Source organism: Alosa pseudoharengus, unplaced genomic scaffold (genome assembly GCF_046254945.1).
Source record: "Alosa pseudoharengus isolate Yale_2024_CS ecotype anadromous, Long Island Sound unplaced genomic scaffold, YU_APseudo_1.1 YU_APseudo_1.1_scf_6, whole genome shotgun sequence".
NCBI classification, from domain to species: domain Eukaryota; kingdom Metazoa; phylum Chordata; class Actinopteri; order Clupeiformes; family Clupeidae; genus Alosa; species Alosa pseudoharengus.
The window spans coordinates 33,492,412-33,511,350 of NW_027468848.1; the positions used below are offsets into that span (position 1 = coordinate 33,492,412).

The 18,939-nt window shown below is 45.8% G+C and overlaps 1 protein-coding gene across 3 annotated transcripts; it reads right to left on the reverse strand.

The window, feature by feature from the left end:
• Positions 1-813: 813 nt before the first annotated feature.
• On the reverse strand, positions 814-18,809 carry scarf2 (scavenger receptor class F, member 2). Of its 3 annotated transcripts, none has more exons than XM_076269539.1 (11): positions 17,946-18,808; positions 15,043-15,101; positions 14,838-14,939; positions 13,970-14,489; positions 13,406-13,624; positions 13,088-13,216; positions 11,733-11,836; positions 9,554-9,668; positions 9,002-9,126; positions 5,319-5,468; positions 814-4,458 (listed from the first exon to the last, which is right to left on the reverse strand). In XM_076269539.1, the coding sequence occupies exons 1-11, from the start codon at positions 18,098-18,100 to the stop codon at positions 3,308-3,310; spliced, it is 2,829 nt and encodes a 942-aa protein (XP_076125654.1). In that variant the 5' UTR covers positions 18,101-18,808; the 3' UTR covers positions 814-3,307. The 3 variants fall into 3 exon arrangements, with proteins under 3 accessions (XP_076125654.1, XP_076125653.1, XP_076125655.1); XM_076269538.1 differs by having other exon boundaries at positions 5,319-5,471; positions 17,946-18,807; XM_076269540.1 differs by lacking the exon at positions 5,319-5,468 and having other exon boundaries at positions 17,946-18,809.
• Positions 18,810-18,939: the final 130 nt, after the last annotated feature.

Sequence of the window (18,939 nt, forward strand, 5' to 3'; positions counted from 1 at the left end):
CACATGATCTGCATACGCCTTCGAGGGCACTGGGCTGCCGTTGCGGCTCCCGCTCCTATAGCCACTCGCTGGTTGGTGACCGTGCCTCCACCCCTCCCCTCGGAATGAGGGAGAACAAATATGTGGCGCATGATGCATTAACTGCAGGGTCCCCGCGCACAGACCCCTGACTGTTCCCCTTCATGAAAGGCTGCCTTGTCCCCTGAAGTGGAGGCCAGCCGTGGCTCGCTCTTCCTTTGATGATCCTGTGTGTGACCGTGTGCTAAACCTCACCCTGGAGACACACAAGGGAGAAAGAGCCAGAGAACGGCAGTGATGGAGGGAGGGAGAGAGAGAGACAGAGAGAGAGAGAGATGATGCTGTAGGGTCCTGAACTGCTCACACTCTGTGAAAGGGCCAACCAGCTACATGTTTTGTTTTATTTTTAGGAGGTGGGACTATGGAGGGACACATGTACGAGGGCGTACAGTAGTAATTAAAAGTGAGGCCCTGTGTACTGAACAGTAGAGAGGGGCGGAACGCTGAAAGGACAACGGTGAGGGTAAGAGAGAGGAAGAGGGGTTATTGCAGGAGAGAGTGGAGGGCTGGTTTCAAATAGGCTGCAGAGAGGATTACCAAACCAAAACAACAGTGAAATATCGATGACAGCTCAGAGGGGTCAGCTGGGAAGGAGCTGGGAAGGAGCTGTGCAGAGCTGCGTGCTCTGACCATCAGTGTGGACGGGATCTCATCACGTGAATTTTGATGAGCAGGCGACGATCTATATGCATTAGTAGTCATGACAATGCAGCCAACTGCACCAGGAACACAGTGTCCAATTGCTACAGTTTCATTTTATTTTCTTGAAGTAACTGAGGAACAACACATTTACAAGGACACACTGTCAAATGGAAACTAATTCTGTTAACATACCCAGGTTTACTGGTGAAAATGAATGACTAGACCAGTTAGATATAAGATTCTCTTTTTTGTTTTAAGCAAAATCTCAGTCCTCAAAATCTCATATCAGTCTTCCAAACATTTACAATCAAAGCATGTTTTCACATAGACATTTGTGCAAAATCATGTATAACTGGTCTTGTCGGAGTGAGTTATTTGAAAAAGGCAATTTTAAATAAACCCAGTGGACCATTAGAAAAGATGGATATGAATTGACAAATCATTTATCTGCTTCATGCAGTTCATATTCCAAAGAACAAGAATCTCCACAGAGAAATGACAAAAATAATATCTCACAACCACTAAAAAGTCTCGAGTATACTGTAAAATCATATTCAATTTTTGTACCTGATGTTTATATATAAAACGAGGAAACAAACAAAAAGGTATAAAGAAAAATGAAAGCCAGTTCATTTAACGTAAAAATAACATGATATAGCAAAAAATCACATAAGCACAGCTTACAGACATAGACAAAATATTATTACAAAATATTTTAACGTAGAAAAATAACCATTATAACGACTAAATAGTTGTACCATTATAGAAAACAGTTGCAACCATAGTAACAACAAATTTTTCTTTTACATCATAAGCACGTGGTCTTTATGTCATACTGCTGTCTGTACACACTGACACTCACTCTTAGGGTTTCAATCGGACGACGCACAAGACAGTACAAAACACCTAAATACATTGCATCTAAACTCAAAAAGCCTCCAGTTTTCTTCTAGTATTTGATTCTAGTCCTCAATTTAATAGAGAGGGTATTCCTGGTCTTAGAATAACCCACAAGTGCTTGTTAGGCCTATAACTCTGAACATGATGTGTTGTTCCATAATTACATGGTATGACAGACTGAAGGGAGACAATGTGTGCAGGAAACCGCTCAAAGAAGACAGTCATCGTCTAAGCATGTATGTGGCCGGCATTCGAGAGATGGTCCACGCGTACCATTCAACTCCGGTGTGGTCTCTTGCATAGGAACAATATTAACATCAATACCTGTGATTTGAACAGTTTGGTTGGAACTGATAGTGATTACATGGACCTGTGGTGTTATTATTCCATAAGCTGATACAATGAAAGATAGACGTTTGAGAATCATTGGCTCAAGTGAAGAAGCTGAATACTATTATTATCTTTGCAGAGACAAGTATCTGTGAGTGTGTCTTGTGTCTGTAGGGTAATTTTGGAATGCAGTTTTAAAAAAGTATGCCACCTTTGGTTGAGTAATAGCCACCAGAGTCTGAAGTAGTCTGGAACTGCCATTGTAACTGCATCTCAACCTGTCCGTAAGAGACACAGACACATTCAGTCCCAGCGGGAAGAGGAAAGGCCACTGTTGACTAAAACCATATACCGCTTAAGGGCATGACTTAACTTTTTAAAGGCACTTTACTGTTAAACTGCATGGTCAAGAATTCCAGTGTGGCTCAGTTGATTGCACCGCCATGGCACAGACCGCTGCATGTTTGGGTTTGACAGAAAGGTTATTTTTCACATCTCCTTACGCAAGGCATCAAGTGGTCCGAGGGAGCTTGACAGTGGTATCGTGATGGGTCCCGGCTAAGTTCAGCCGGGCCGCACTGAAGCATGATTTATCACAATTAAATTGCAGTGTGCACTTTGAACTAAAGAAAATTAAATGCCAATCATGGGTGAAGCTACCATTTTGGAGATGACAGAGAGCTAACCTCAAGCCCCACAGGCTATTCATCTCACTAAAATGGGTAATCACGGAGCCAAATAAGTTTTCCAAGTTCCAAGTATTAACCGAACCTTGTTGTAGATACATATGGTCTATAGATAACAAACTGATTTTTAACCCTATATATGTTGAATATGATCAGGATCTGGATTGGGCAAGTCAAATGTATCTGCATAACCAGTACCAATCTTTGGATAGGTCAGTAGCCGATAAACAAAATCTTTTTGTTTTGCATAAACCACCTTGGAAGTACTGGATACTGCAGAACTCAACAAAACATAAGACTTATGCCACTGTCTTCGAACACAGATTAGAACACCCATCAATAACATACCTTGTATAATAGGAGAGTATAGTATATACTAAATGAACTGCTTATAGTTTGCGTACACTTGAATTTATAATATAAAACCAAGCTTATAACATTACCTCAAAACCCATGTACACATTAATACTGTATGGTAAAGCATTCCTCTTAGTACTTTACACTCGAGATTATTCTCAAGTTAATTTGTTGCTTCAGATATGTCCTGGACCTTTTTTTTTTTAATCTTGTTTTGTATCGGTTTCCTTGACACACTATGACAGTCGTTTGTCACTAATGAGAAAATATCAACCGTGGGGTTCAGCAAGCAGCACCGTTGAGACTGAACAGCACTAATTGTTTTTCACTACTTGAGGTGGCATGATTGCTGTCTTTGGAGTGGTTTTGATCTCGGCGTCGGGGGGGTTACCCTCCTTGCCTTTCTTCCGCGGTGGCTTTTTGATGGGGGTCTTCTTGGGCGTGGACTCCCCCACCACCTCCACAGTCTTTGAGCCGTTCATGCTCGGCTGTTTCTCCGGTGTTTCCGGCGTGTCCGTCACGGGCCCCACCATCTTCTGCAGGCTGCCTGTAGTGGGCAGCAGGGGTTTGGTGGAGCCCTGCAGCTGGGGCCCACCGACTGTGCGCTTGGCCTTCTGGGGCGGGGTGGGCTTCTCGCGCTGCGCCTGCGTGGCCGACAGCCCGTTGGTCTTGACCCCCACCAGTCCCTCGTTGCGGTTGATGGACTGGGTCTTCTCCTTGAGCTGGGCGGCCAGCAGGGTGGCGGCCTCCGAGTTCATGTGCGGATGCATGATTTTGGGGCTCTTGGGCGGCTCCTTGGGGGTCACCTCCTCCTTGGGAGCCTTCTTCTCCGAGTGGAAGTTGCTGATCTTCTTCAGGGCGTTCTGCACCACGCCGTTGATGTGCTCCCTGTGCTCCTCCGCCGTGCGGCCCTTGTGAGGTTTGGCCTTGCTGGGAGAGTCGCCTCCCTCGGTGGCCTTGTGCTCCGGGCTCTTCTTGTCTTTGGTCTTCCCCGACTTCTCCCGACTCCTCTGTTTCTCGCTGGCCTCTGAGGAGCTTCTCTTCTTCTCCACGGGCGGGGTCTCTCCCTTCCCTTTGTCTGGTTGGTTGGTTCCCGCTGCTGTGCCGTGGATCCAGGAAACCTTGGGCTTGGTGGAGGGATCGGGCGGCCGAGGCTTGATCCTCTCCGGAGACGGAGGCTTGCCGTTCCCTTTGACCTCCCCGGCACTGCTGTCCTCGTCCTCCTTGGACTGCTTGGAGAGGCGGGCGATGCGGGCATAGAGGGCGCCAGCGGCCGACTCGGAGCCGCTGGTGGAGCCTTCGCTGTCTGTGGATTTTAGCAGCGGCTGTTCGCTGCCGTCGCCTGGCTTGGCTGGGGTGGTCTCTTTGAGGGACGTGTACTCCCCGGCATCGTCCTCGCTGGACGCCACTGTGCTCTCTGCTACAGGCGCTGGACTGCACTTCTCGTTAGTCTCTCCAGTGGTCTCTGTGGAACGACAGGAACAACACATCACGTGAAGAAACAGGTAATTGCACAGCCATTAACGGAGAGATTTTCAAACACAGAGCAGAACTCAGCAGCCTTGTCATATCAGCCCGGGTTTTCCTCTGAAAGCAACGAGTGAAATTTATAATACTAATCTGCTCAAGCACTGCAGGCCTATTAAATGTGCATTTCTGTAAATTAATGTACAGCTGTGTCAGACTATCAATATGGTGATAACGGAAAAAAAGTGGATGCCTCTGAAATTAATTTAATTAATTTGTCATTTGTTCTGCTTAATTAGGATTGAAATGGTGGATAATATCAGAGACGCCTGCAATTAGTTCTTATGACTGGAGCTGAGTAAATGCTTCACTTGAGCATGAGTCAATGGCTTCACTTAGAAGTGACAAAGAGGCAGACAGTCACAACAAGCACAAGGAGAAGACAAAGAAATACAGGAAGCTAGAGGCAGAATGAAAATGGAAAGAAGAAGAAAGAAAGCCAGAAAAAAACAAGAGAGAAAAAGGAGGGACTCCTCAGAAAACACACGTCTGCCCCCCCCCCCCCCCTATAATTTACTCAGTGACTCATGCCTTGGCCCTGTGCCACGTGCTGACTTTACCATCCTTGCCATTTCCTGTTTGTATACTGAAACACACAAAGGGCAGAGAGCTTGAGGCCAAGGCCTATCATAAGCTCTATCAGCCTCTACGATGCTATCCCTCAAAGTAGGTCACGCCATAATTGCTCCGAAACTTCAACCCGCCCGTCCTGATGGCCCCGATAGCTTGGTCAGGGCAACGATCCCAATAAGCAAAAAGTGTTATCTCTGTGCACCGAGCTTTCCCACTGGGACTCACCTTCGTGGGGTATGCAGTACACGGGACCGTCCTCGCTGGTCTCGAAGGACGAGAAGGATTCCTGGTCGGACCAGGAGGGGGAGTGAGGCTCGACCTCCGAGGGGGGCTCGATGAAGCTGCAGTTGAAGGTGTTCTCAGGATCATGGTGGGCTACTGGTTGACGCAAAAGGGGGGGGGGGGGAAGGAAAACAAACCCAGGAGCAAGGGGTCAGACCCAAATAGTAAGCCCAAAGAGGAGTCACAACATTCTTGGTGAAACAATACCTCCTTCAAAACATGACCTTTTACACACCGATGATAACAGTTTAGGCCACAGCCGTCGAGTGACTGTGACAACTCGCTTTAGTGGAGTGAAGCCGGTCTGTAATCAAGGTGTCATCGTTAGAGTGTGAGCCGAGGGCTGAGAGCTGTGCTTCCCAGGAGACTGCAGAGTGCTCTCTCTCTCTCTCTTTCTCTCTCTCTCTGCCTAATGTAGGTCAGAGCTTTTTTTGTCCAGTTGAAAGCTCTTCCCTCATACTTAATGTTAGGGCTTTCTGCTGACCTACAGAATGGGGACGTCTGTGGGATGCCTGTGGTTCAGGCACATCTAAATCCCCGCCGAGAGAGCAGGAAAGGAAAAAAAATTGGGGATACTTTTGACATCAGCTGCTTCGCAGCGTTATTGCGCGTGACTCCAGCCGTTCCGCTCTCCGCAAAAACGTGCCAAAGGAGGCCGACTTTCCCTGTAATTGAACTGGAACATGCTCTCCTAAGGGAGAATCTACAAAGGACCGACTGTGACAAAGACTGTCCTTGTCTTATTGTGTGTTCAACCCACTGAGGGAAAGAGAATTATTGACATTCAATGATTATTCCATTAGTACGATGATATGTCTTCAGTCACATCATTATTAAATGACCAAGAAGCTATAAATCTTTGTTTCATTTGTTCTTATTGACAACATAAATGCTAACATTTGAATTACAGTGACCCATCTTTAGTAAACAGCAATCATGGCACAAAAAGAGGCAAAGAGCACAGTCAGGGTCTTTGTTCCTTTGTGGGTAAGAGCACCAGACAACTGGTGCCCCAGAAAGGGGATCCAGACAGGACATTGGGAGAGGAGCGCGACTCGGACGCCAACGAGAGCCCAACCCCTCACAGTGGCCTATAGACAAAGGCACATATTTGACGCAACAAAACTACAGTCAAATGCCCCCACGCCCTACCCAGCTGCTTGGGACAGCAGGTGGTCCCCGGTCCCCTCAAACTTTTTTTATCAGATGGAGGAGGGGAGGGCATGGGGTTTAGTCAAGAGGATTTTAAATGGCCCAAGGCGAACCAGAGCCTTTCAGAGTCACAATTAAAAGCCTGTCCCAATGTGGGGATGCATCTGGACAAAGTTTGCATGGGCTCAGCTATTTTGGTGCAGATGGAAAACTAATTACACAGGAAAACATTGACTAACTTTAAGACAATGTGAGTCATCTTGTTTCAAACGAGGATAAGATCCATGAGTTGATATTCCAAAACGCTATGAGTCATAAAGACTCAGGCTGTACCCCTGGGTAAAGTGGAAGTATGTGTGTGTGTGCGTGCGTTGCATGCATGCTTGTCCGTGTGTATGTGGGGGAGGGGAAATGTTTTCACCTATCTCGTCTTCTCTAGCTCTTTTAGAACTAGTGCCACATTGGACTAACCTCGGGTCTAACTTCTGTTTTGTGCTCCTCAATTCTATTCCCAAGTACCCCCCTTTCTCTCTCTCTCTCTGGAATGCACAGGTCTTAGGTGTCCCTCAGAGAGTAGAGTTACACAGCAGAGGAGTGCTGGACCTCAAGGCAGCGGGTGGCCAATGAGACACGCCACGCAGCATGCTCTGAACAGGAAATGGGGGTGTGTGTGGAGGGTGTAGGGGGGCAGAGTGAGTGTGTGAGAGAGAGGGAGAGAGAAAGAGGGAGGGAGGGAGAGAGACTACTACTATTCAGTCAAAAACTTTTCCAGGGACTAGACATTGCATGTGGCAAATTTCAACACCCATTTCTCCCATTTGTTCTCCAGCACGCTTGTTTAGGGCCTGAGACATGCGTCCATCGAGCTCTGTGTCATGGGATCGCGCCCGATTTGCCATCGAGCTCTGTGTCATGGGATCGCGCCCGATTTGCCATCGGGGCCATGCTGACGTTATGGGATGTCTTGCTTTGTGACACGCGGATGAAAGAGATTGTTTGTCTCTGAGGCTGACTGTTTGACCCCCTTACAAAAATGTGTCTCTCTCGTTTTTTATTACCCCAACGTGAAGCTTATTTGCTTTTTACTCCACGGCTTTTGTAACCGTAAGCATTTTATTAAGGCAACAAAAAGCACTGCCATTCAGATTCTTTTCTGCACTGCCATGCCAAGGACATCTTTTCACAGAAGGGGCCCATGCTTCAACATAGTGAAAAAACACAGACCTCCCTATACTTAAGCACTCCCTAACCATACACTGCACAATAACTGCAACATAACAAAAAATATTCAGAGATGCACAATGGTCTTGTTAAAAAAAAATCATGTAATTTCTTGGAGGGTGTGGTGCCAATAAAACTAGTTGTAGGCTCTGGGAAGGATTAGACCGGCACAACCCCACTAGGCGTTTCTGTCCAGATTCGGCGCTTTCGAGAGCAAATCAGCCAAGACCAGTATGACTGTAGCAGAGCTTGCAGTACGCCATCAGGAACTGAATGAATTATAGGGACATTATGCTTCCCCTGCTGTCAAGATCCGAGAGAGTTAAAATATGGTGTGCTTATATGAGTCCCCCCCCACCCCCCGCTATCTTAAGATCTAAAAGTGTGCGAAACACCTTGTTCTGACATTTGCTGATTAAACATTCTTTTTTCACACCAGTCTTTTGGCATTGCAGATGTATTTAACAAACTGGTTCAGACAGGCTGTGTATGTGACAAATGTGACTCTGCTGCCTAACCCCCCCCCCCCCCCCCCTTCGTACTAAAGAGGGGATCTGGCAGGCATGAGCCACACAGCCTCCTTAGAGAGCAGGAGCACTAGGCCCCAGACACAGTGTAGCCTTTGATAAAGGATCTCTCAGCACTCTACCCCCCGGTCCAGCGGTGGTTTAATAAGAGCTGGGAGGGAGGAGAGAGAAAGAAAAAGAAAAAAAAAAACGAGTGAGGAAAAGAGAGGGAAGGAGAAGGGGCGACCGAGGTGTGTGTGTGTGTGTGTGTGGGGGGGGGGGTTTGGTGGACTGTGTTTAAGACTGAGGCAGTATGAGCACATGGCATTCGTGAGAGCCAAGAATAATAATATGGCCTGCGACCAGAGCGTGCCTTTCTGATGAAGCGGCATAGACATTTGGTAGCCACAGTACACTTTTCAACTTTATCCACAGGCTCAGGTTTATTTCTTAAGGAGCCTGCCGTAACACCACCACTGTGTTTGCCTGTAATTTAACGCACGGGTACACACATTCTGACGTTCAGCAGGCGACAAGTAAACACTGGACTCTGTCACTCGCCGTAAACATCATAAACACAGACAGGGTAGCTGTGCTGGGGCCTGTGTGTGTGTGTGTGTGTGTGTGTGTGTGTGTGTGTGTGTGTGTGTGTGTGTGTGTGTGTGTGTGTGTGTGTGTGTGTGTGTGTGTGTGTGTGTGTGTGGGTGTGTGTGTGTGTGTGAGAGAGAGAGGGAGTTTTGGACATACCGACGACTTTGGGCAGCTTCTGTCGACGTAATGGAATCCGCGGCAGCTTGGTGCTGATTCGGCTGAAGCGACCACAGAGGAGACGCTTGGCCTTCTTGCTGCTGGTGGAATTATCCTGGTCTGGGCTGGGAACGAGAGAAGCGTTGGAGAAAAAGAAAAAGAAGAAAAAGCTTAACTCCTGCATAAAGACTCGGCGTTACGCAATAAGCCACAGACTGCACTGCTAACCATAGTGCATTATATTACAATGAAACTCAATGCTCTCATACTCTCTTTCCGTCTCTCGCTGTCTCTCTCTCTCTCTCTCTCTCACACACACACACACACACACAGACACACATACACACACTGCGCAGACTCTGTGTGCCATTTTTCTCAGATTTGTGTGGCATTTTCCTTCAGTTTGGTAAACATCCAAACTAGAATTGACACGTCTTCTCTGTCAGTCAATCAGAAAATGGATGGCATAATATTCACACCCTTCCCTTCCATCGCTGCTAAACAGTGCTTTGCCCTCCACGCTTCCCTGCCAGTCGCCTGTCTGTCACTCACTTGATGTCACCTTTGTTGTGGCAGAGACAGCAGCAGCAGAGCAGGCAGAGGAGGAGCACCAGGAGGAAGGCGACCAGCGACCCGGCCGCAATCACTCCCATCCGCTGGTTGGGCTCTGGGATAGGGAGAGAGAAAAAAGGGAAAAATAAAGGGAATAAAGGGAAGAAAATAACACGGGGTGTGCCAATCTGCTCGATACACTGCCAGTTACACACACACACACACACACACAACCGTATGCCAACACACCCTCCTGGCCTCCGACGCTTTGGGTTTTGTGGTACCCTGCAAAGTATGTCGAGGGTAAACCCTCAATCGCTTTGCTCTCTCTCTCATATACGGCACCTGGAGTTAATGACCCGACATAAAACCTTAGGAGACTTTTAATGCCTGCTGTATTAGTAATAAAGAGCAAGGATTGCCGTTTTTTGCTGCGATGGCACTCACATCAGGATTGTGTGTCTGCGTTTGCCATTGTCAGAGCGCATGTCTCTGAGCGAGCTAGCAGGGGGAAATGAAGGGAACGATTCCCCCTAAATAACACGCCTCAGGTTAAATAGTGCGTGGTCGACCTTTGGCCCCCCATTTAATGGCCAGTGTTTGCTTCTTTCGGTTTGTGAAGGTTGTGTGTGTGTGTGTGTGTGTGTGTGTGAGTGCGCTTAAGCCTATGTGTGTGGATACAGATGTCTTTCTGTGTGTGTGTATGTGTGTGTGTGTGTGTGTGTGTGTGTGTGTGTGTGTGTGTGTGTGTGTGTAGGATGTGTGTGTGTGTCCATGTGAGAGAGAGAGAGAGTTGGGGACGTGAGTGTGCTCTCTGTGTCCACAGCTGTATGAAGAAAAGGGGGAGAGGTCTGTGAGGGGGAGTGGTGGTGGTCAGGGGATTCAGTGACATCACCACCTCCTGACACAAGCGCTGCTGCGCTGAAACCTCTGCTGATCCTGTTCCCCTCAGGATCCCTTTTCCCTTCCTGCACAGCCTCTCTCCACGCAGCCCCCACCACACACACACACACACACACACACACACACACACACACACACACACACACACAGACACACACACACACACACACACACACACACAGACACACACACACACACACTGGGCCAATGCAGGCCCCTGGCCAACAAACACAGCCGTAAAAATAAGACACCGGTCTGGAAACGCCATCAGGCCTCCGTGTGTTAAACCTCGGCTAGTGTCTGCTACAGTGACCTACATACACAAAGACACTCCAGACAATGTGTGTCACCAGTAACAACTGTATTTTTCTCCATTCGCAGACTTTGTAAACACTAGACAGAGTTTTATTCTTCTTTTCTTGTTTTTTTGGAAAGCGCTCTCAATTGTTTTTTTAGGACACAGTGGGGAATTATATGGTTGGGTGGAGAAAAAGGATTTTCAGTCAGCGTTTTGAGGAAAACTGTTGTAACAACATACCGCCTCTTGTATCTGGTCTTCAGCTCTTGCCATGTCCTGTCCTACCCAATACTCTCTCAGGCCAAATGTATTTCAGAAACATGGCGGGGGGATTTCCAACAAAATAAGTATTAAGAAATACTACTGCCAGCCTAGCAATGAAGGACAATGTGACTGAACCACCATGTTAGATGTAAAAATGCATTCTAATACCCTTGAACTGAATTTGTTGCGTTTTAATTAAGATGTACTGTTTGCGTGACTCATTATGGTTGGAGAGAAGCCGTTGGCATCTCTCACTATAGAATATAAGTCATGTATTTATCTCTGTTTATGGTTCCCATAGCAGCTTGACCACTCTGCTTCTGCATGACCATTACGTCTTCCACTCTTAAGCAACACGCTGTAATGCAGAGCCAAACAGGAAGTGATGTCAGTCATCTCAAACAGCGAACGTTTTTTAGGCCACTACCAAAGCTTTTCCATCTTTGCTTGTAGCAAAGGGAGAAGTTCGGCGAGGTTTCTGTCTTAATAGTTTTGACCTTCTGCACAGGATACACTACCTTCCTATTCTCTGACACAATGGAAAAAACAGCAAAGAGAGAGAGAGAAGGGGGGGGGAGCCATTAGGGCCGTGGCAACAACACACAAGAATGTATCAAAACTATTTTGCATGCAGACTCCACGGCAGTGACGTAATGCACAATCCATTCATCTATGGCCAAAAAACAGTGTGTAAAAGATTGCTGTTTTCCTTACGCAAATTGCAGGCTCCAGACATAGGGTTGCAGTTTCTGTCGTGGCATGGACAGGTCTGGGCACAGTTCACTCCATACTGGCCAAACTCACAGGTGAGATTACAGCTGAGGAGAGTTGCAAACATAGAACAAAGGGGGTCTTTTGAGTGATGAATGTGCGTACTGATGGAGATGTTAAAAGGTAATGTGGAGTATGAATCTTTTGTAAAAGGGGAGGAACTAGCAGCTCTTTAATCCAAACTGCACGCTGACAGACACTCAAAAGGCACTGAATAATGCCGTGCATATATTAATTTCTTCCACCCTTTGATCTTTGCATGTGGAAAGGTGCATGATGTGAAAACATTATAAAAATATTACTTTGATGAAAAGATAAAAGACTGCAAAAGTCTGAGTCATTAAACTTTTGTATTTTTAGTTGAGGTAAGTATGAGGCTTTTAGTTAAATAAAAGCCAACAATTTTGACAAGAGATGATATCCGTTATTAAATCAGCAGAGACAAAGTCAACTAAAACACAACAAAGAATAATGTGATATTACTGGCATTAGATAAATGGCTATCACAAATTTTGATGTAAGTGCTTGCACTTTACATTTCAATTAACTGAAAAGAAAAAACATTCCAAAAGAGCCTGTTTCAATGTGGATAGGTCTGATTTTTTAAAAATACAGTATTTTATTTTGATACATGGTGTGTTTTGTAGTTTATTAGTATTTCAGTATCAATATTTTTTTTGAAAATACATTTTAATCTATTTTTGCCCATTCCTGATTACTACTCTTACTATTATTACTACTACTGCTGGGGGAGTTTGTTGGAAGGGAGAGCTCAGTAAAGTTTGAACATTTGGTGGTGACCCACATGCGTCCATTGTAAATGCCAATGAAGGACATCCGCAGGACATTAGAATACCTCTACTTAATGAACTGGTTTGGTTTGGCCCAGTTGTTTAGGAAAGTAACCATGTTCCTGCTATTCATTTGCCACCAAAAAACATTGGGCATGGGGCATTCTGGGTGATTTGACATCCAAGTGCAAAATACCACTAGGATTTTATAAGCTAGCTTATGTTGCTGGTGAAGGACTGTAATTGAAGAGCCTATACACATACCATTGTGCAGGATCCTACACCACAGAAGGTAAAGACTGCAGGAAAGCAGAAACTTTTTGAGCTTGGATTGAAAAACTGTAGCATGTGAGAGTATGTGTGTGTCTCTGTGTGCTTGTGTGTATGTGTTTTTTGTGTGTATTTATTGTGTGTGTGTATGTTTTTTTTTCTTTTAGTGAAAATTAAAAACGGGTAATTTTGACCCAAACACCACACACTCGTTAAAAGGGAATAATGACAACTCACTAAGTCCCATGAAAGCCTGGATCACACAGGCACTCTCCGGTCGCAAAGTGACACTCCCCGTTAAAACAGTGGCTGCAGTCATTCTCACATCTGTCCCCATAGGTACCGTTGGGGCAGCGCACCTCACAGCTACAAGAGAGGGAGTTCACAAAGGCAACTTGTAAACAGGCATTGTGGCACTATCTGTACACATACTGTACATGACTTGTAAAAAATAATTCCTGATTGTCTCATTTGATTGATGCATTAGTATTGTCATTCTAACTGAGCATAGAAGTCATTGTAGATTGTAACAGTGATAATAACAAGGAGTTATACCGATCTCCGATCCAGCCGGGATTGCAGTGAGAGCATTTGCCATCGATGCGGCTGCAAAAGTGGCCATCTTTGCAGGGCGGGCACTCGTCCTTGCAGTTCTCCCCGAAATAGCCGGGGGCGCACGTCTGGTCACACTTGGTGCCATTCCAACCCCGCTCGCAGGTGATGCAGCGACCCTCAGTCACCTTACAGGGCTGCTGCCCTTTGCAGTGGCCACACCTGAGGAAGCAGCCATTTTGGTGTCAGTGTAAGGAAGGAAGTACACTCCTCTGTTGGCACATGTTTTCTCCATCACATGACACCACAACAAGACAAAAACAAAAATTGTGTACACGACATGAATTCATTAGTTCTCGGTGGCTTAATACTGATGTGATGTACAGTAGGTGTTGCAGAATAGGAATTTATATACAATATATAATCTAAAACCACACACTCTGATCTACAGCCTCAGAAGGAAAACAGTGTTTAAAGACATGCATTGATTTTGAAGTGAAATATCTGTCCTGAGTTGAACTGAGTAGGCAAGTTTCAAAAACATGCTTCTCTAGTTCTTCCTCTCACCTGTTTCTGCAGTTCTGTCCATAGAACCCGGCTGGGCACGGCTCACGGCAGAACTTGCCCCGGTAGCCCGGCTTGCAGGTGCACGAGCCGTCGGCCTGGTTGCACTTGCCGTGCACGCACTGGCAGTAGCGCTCGCAGTGCTGCCCCCAAAGCCGCTCCCGGCATAGACACCGGCCTGTGAACTGCTCGCACGGGCTGCCGTTGCAGGCGCACTGGCTGTTGCAGCTGCGTCCGTACCAGCCCGGCTGGCAGATGCAGCGCCCGTTGGCCTGGTCGCACACCGAGTTGATGTGGCAGTAGCAGTTGTTGGCGCACTGTGGCCCCCAGAAGCCCGATTGGCACGTGCACTTGCCCGTCTCCTGGTCACACTTGCCCTTCTGGCAGGCGCAGGCCTTCTCACAGTTGGACCCCCAGCGGTTGGGGTTGCATGTGCATTGGCCTGTCACATCATCACACTTCCCATTGGGGTAACAATTGCATTTTCCTTTGCAGTCCGGACCCCAAAATTGGGTTGGGCACTCTGACGAGAAAAAAAAAAAAAAACACACACAACACATGTTTTTCTTTCTAGGCCAGCTGTCACACCCACCATTGTAACAAAGGCAAGCAGTGGTTATGCGGTGACCAGAGATCACTCATCATCACTCATATCTCAGAAGAGGCACATCTGTCTATCTGCAGATTCTGCACCACATTATTTGCTTTTTAAACACATCTAAGCACTTTTTATCTCTCTTGTGTTCTGGCATACGCCAGCATGACAGACGCATGCGTGGATATGTGTGTGATAGTGAATCTCAATAATTCATCATCATTGATGCTATTCTGCCAGAGAGTTTATGCGAAAGTTCAGAAAGTGTTTACTTACTAGTATCGCAGCTGGCTCCAAAGTATCCATGTCGACAGCGGCACTCGTTGGGCCTGACGCACACCTCGTTCTCCTTACAAGTGAAGTTGCCCTCACAGAGAGCTGAGGGGCAAACATATGGAACCAAACAAGTCGGTGGGGTCAACACCATGCAACTTCAAAAGCATCGAGACATGGCCTAGTCAACAAAAAGACAGATACATACGTATGATGCATTCCTCTCCCGCCTGGGCCCATCCACCGCAGCACACAGAGTCGGATGACCTGGATAAGAGAATAGAAGATCAGTTACAGGAGGAGAGGGGAGTAGATGCAAGCAGAGCCGCGTCGTCGCCTGCGAGCTTATATCGCTCCCAGCCCACTCCCTTGTTTGATCTCTGCACTTGTGTCGGTTTGTGCGGCTTACAGCACATATTCGGGACGTCTGCTTGCCATCTGCGACGTTTCTTCAAGCTTGCATATCACAGATGCTTTACAAGTGCATCTTCCAGCACTGAATCATTGAATACATAAACACCACACACACAAACAATAACACATGTCTCCACGTTAAACCAATGGAAGCCCTTTGAAACATTAACCCATGGAGGTCATGGAACACCACACATCTATGTGTGGAATGAAGTGACTGCTGGAAGGGAGGCCTGGGTTGGGGTGTGATTAGCACTCCTCAGACTGAGTGTTAGTGGGAGACGGCATGTCTGGGCCTTCTGACAAAGCCCAGGCTGCATGACTTTTTTTTTCTCATGGGAATACACACTTACTATGGCGATACACTGTAGAGTTCACATGCCCCCTCCCTCTCCTCTGAAGGATGTGACCTCCGCCAGCTCCCTCTCCACACTACTGCTTCCTTTGGAGTGAAGCCCCAGCCTTCAGCCATCACCCCACCCCACCCCCTTCAAAACTGTTTGCTTTCCTCTGGTTGCAACCCCCCCCCCCCACCCCTTCTCTAACCAGGGGTGTACACAACCAAAGCCTTGATTTCTCTGCTTCAATAAAACCCACTACTCCAACGTCACAAGGCCTAGTTCTACTAATATCACTGATTTATTGTCAGCATCCAATTAATTAGTGTTCAAAAAAGGTAGCCTAAGGGAGAGGTAAGATCCCTTTTTATCAGTGTTGGTTTTCCCTTGGATTCAAACACACAACCTTCCCATTGTAAGCACTTTGCACTGCAAGTTGAGTTATAGTTCCACACATTTACGTAACTTAAGATAAAGTCTTCATGGTGAAAAGGCAATAATAATTCATACACAGTCTTGTGATGTGACTTCATTATGTCTTTGTTTTTGTTGTTTGAGGTCTCAAACAGATGGGCTTACTGTATGTTAGTGAAGAACAGAAACGCTGTGGGCGTAGTTAACACCCCTTGTCATTGGTGAATGTTTTTTTGTGTGTGTGTACACACATCCATGTGTGCAGCGTAAACTTGTTTTTACAAAAAATGTAAAAAGCTGAGGCTGTCAAAATTTTCGTGTTTACAAAAGGGCTGAAAAAAGATGGTTTGAAAATAACTTTTCAATTCCAAGCTCTGCAAATAACTTTTCAATTCCAAGGCCTGGATGCTACAGCTGCGATAAAAAAAAGGCACCGCTTTATTGTGAAATGAATAATGCATGGCAGAAAAAAAAATAGAGTAGTCATTCAAAATCATTCAACAGTACATACGTGTGACCTTGCGAAACAGGACTATTTTTATGACTGTAGTTGTGAAAAGAGATTCTGTATAAGTACGATAAATATTTGGAGACTTTCCTGTCATGCCCTACACTGAATGAACTGGGTCGATGTAGAAATTAAGCCACACAAATGGAGAATGGAGTCAGGGAGATTTAAAATTGATAGTGAGCTATTTCCTGTTGTGGATTAAGATCATAGTGGGTGGCGCCATGTTTTTTTTTCTCTCCATCTCCAGGCTTGACATGGCCTCAGACTGGAACTGCTGACACTACAGTGATAGCTGAGCCGTTATTTATCTCCCCACAAACAGTTTGAGGTCTATTTACAATAGTGTTCAGATTGGGTCCATAGCATGAAATCTAAATGTGATATAATTGCCTTATTAATACGGTCAATATTCTTCATATTACCTGTTTACAACACTCTTTAGGTTTGTTATCATTACACTACTTGGTTAAACATGGATAGTGTCCAACAGCACTCAAAAAGTCCTGTTTACATAACACAATAGTGTGGCCTCCGAAGTCATGTGATTGAATTACACGGCTTTTATCAAATCTCACAGCATATAAACTGTGCCCTAGCCTACCTGTCATCAAGTTACATAATTTACTCCTGTTTTCACCTTCCACATCCAAGCCAAGTCCCTGAGTTTCTTGACCACATTCTGGACCAACTTTCTGGACTTCTTGGCCATGGCTTTACCACCCTCTCTCTTTCTCTCTCTCTCTCTCTCTCTCTCTCTCTCTCTCTCACACACACACACACAGACACAAACACACACTCTCACACTGGAAGAGCGAGAGACCTGCCAAAGCTCACAGTGATGACCCTCAATTTTACAGTAATAAGCGCAAACCTATTTAAACACATGACAGGGTCTAGCTTGAGTCTAACAACATCCCAAATAACCCAACACTCGGCAGCAGAAAGCAGAAAACAAAATATTTTATTTATTCTAAATAGTCGTCGACGACCTGTGCCACGACTTCAGGCAGTGGCCTGCAATTATGGCGCCCCCTAGAGGATCATTGACACGGGCTAATTTCCAGATGTGAACATCTGGGTGGCTGCTCAACACATTTCCAGTATGTAAATAAGCTCTATCTTGCAGCAACATGCTGGATTTTTTATCCTAAGTATTTTCTTAGGGTCACTTTTACCCATAAACCACCGCGTTTGAGGTGTAAATTGTTTACAAAATAAGACATTGTAAACGTTAAAAGGTCATTGCATAACACTCTGGTATATTTTCATCAAACCTTTTGTTTTTCTTTGCTTAACATAGCAAATAAAAGTCGATAACTTTCAGGGAAGAGTTTAAGAAGTGCGATAAAAAGAAAACAGAAGCATCCGTGAATAGGCTACTTCCCCAACTCGAAACCGTTATTCCAAGCATTGCTTTACGTTGGTTACACTTACCCTGGCGATTTGCATACATTCCTACCCTTAGGATGGAGTTCTTGGCTCAAAGTCGGGGAAATGAACAAACACAACACCACGGCAACTGTAAAAATACTTTTCAGTTCCATTGTACAAGAAACAGCATCCTTCCATGCGCCTTTTTTGTCAACCATTCCTTCCAGTTAGAAACAGAAACTTTAAACTGATCTTTTTGCGACCCTCTGTCTTTCTTGGTGTGAAAGCTACAACCACACACGCCAGAAAAACTCTCATTTGAGTTTTACTCCTCAGAAAGTATTATCCAAGTTCTTCGGAAACAGAAGAAGATATGACGACCGTCTACGCCATGAACGATTAGTGCGAGAGGGTGTAGCAACACCAATCCACAGAGAAGAGGGCGCAAAAGTTATAAAACCCCAAAGTTTTACTCGTTGCTTCGTTTCCACTTCAGCAAGCGACTCCACCACTGGAATAGTACTCCAACCATTTGTAAACGCAGCAATGGATTAAAAACTAAATCCTTAAAAACTATCCATTAATAGCTTTGCTGGTGTTAGAACGATGGAAACTGGCGCCCGTCCTCGTGCAACTTTTTTCAAGATAGGTAGGCATCCAGTGGTTCATTGGAAAAGACTGTACATTTAAACACACATAGGTATATTGTAGACTTTCATTTTCTGAGCGGAAACGGGAGGCGTAAAAATGAATCGTCGCGCGTTTGCTTTTTCGTCGCCCTCATTTCCAGGAGTGGCAGAGGGAAATTCCTGATTAGTTACCCTATCCTTGGCCCTGGCTATGGGGAATTAAGTAAGCTTGCCTTTCGTGCGCAACAGTTGATTTCTCGGTCTGATAGAAGTCACTGAACGACCGCTACAGGGTGGGTGTGCCACAGAAAAGACGCTTCTTTTCCTTATTTTTTTCCCCTACCCAAAACTCCCTCATACCCGTGTCCCTAAAACATTAGCCCACAGACAAACAAAGACCGTTCAAATCTGTTGTAAATAAAAATGTA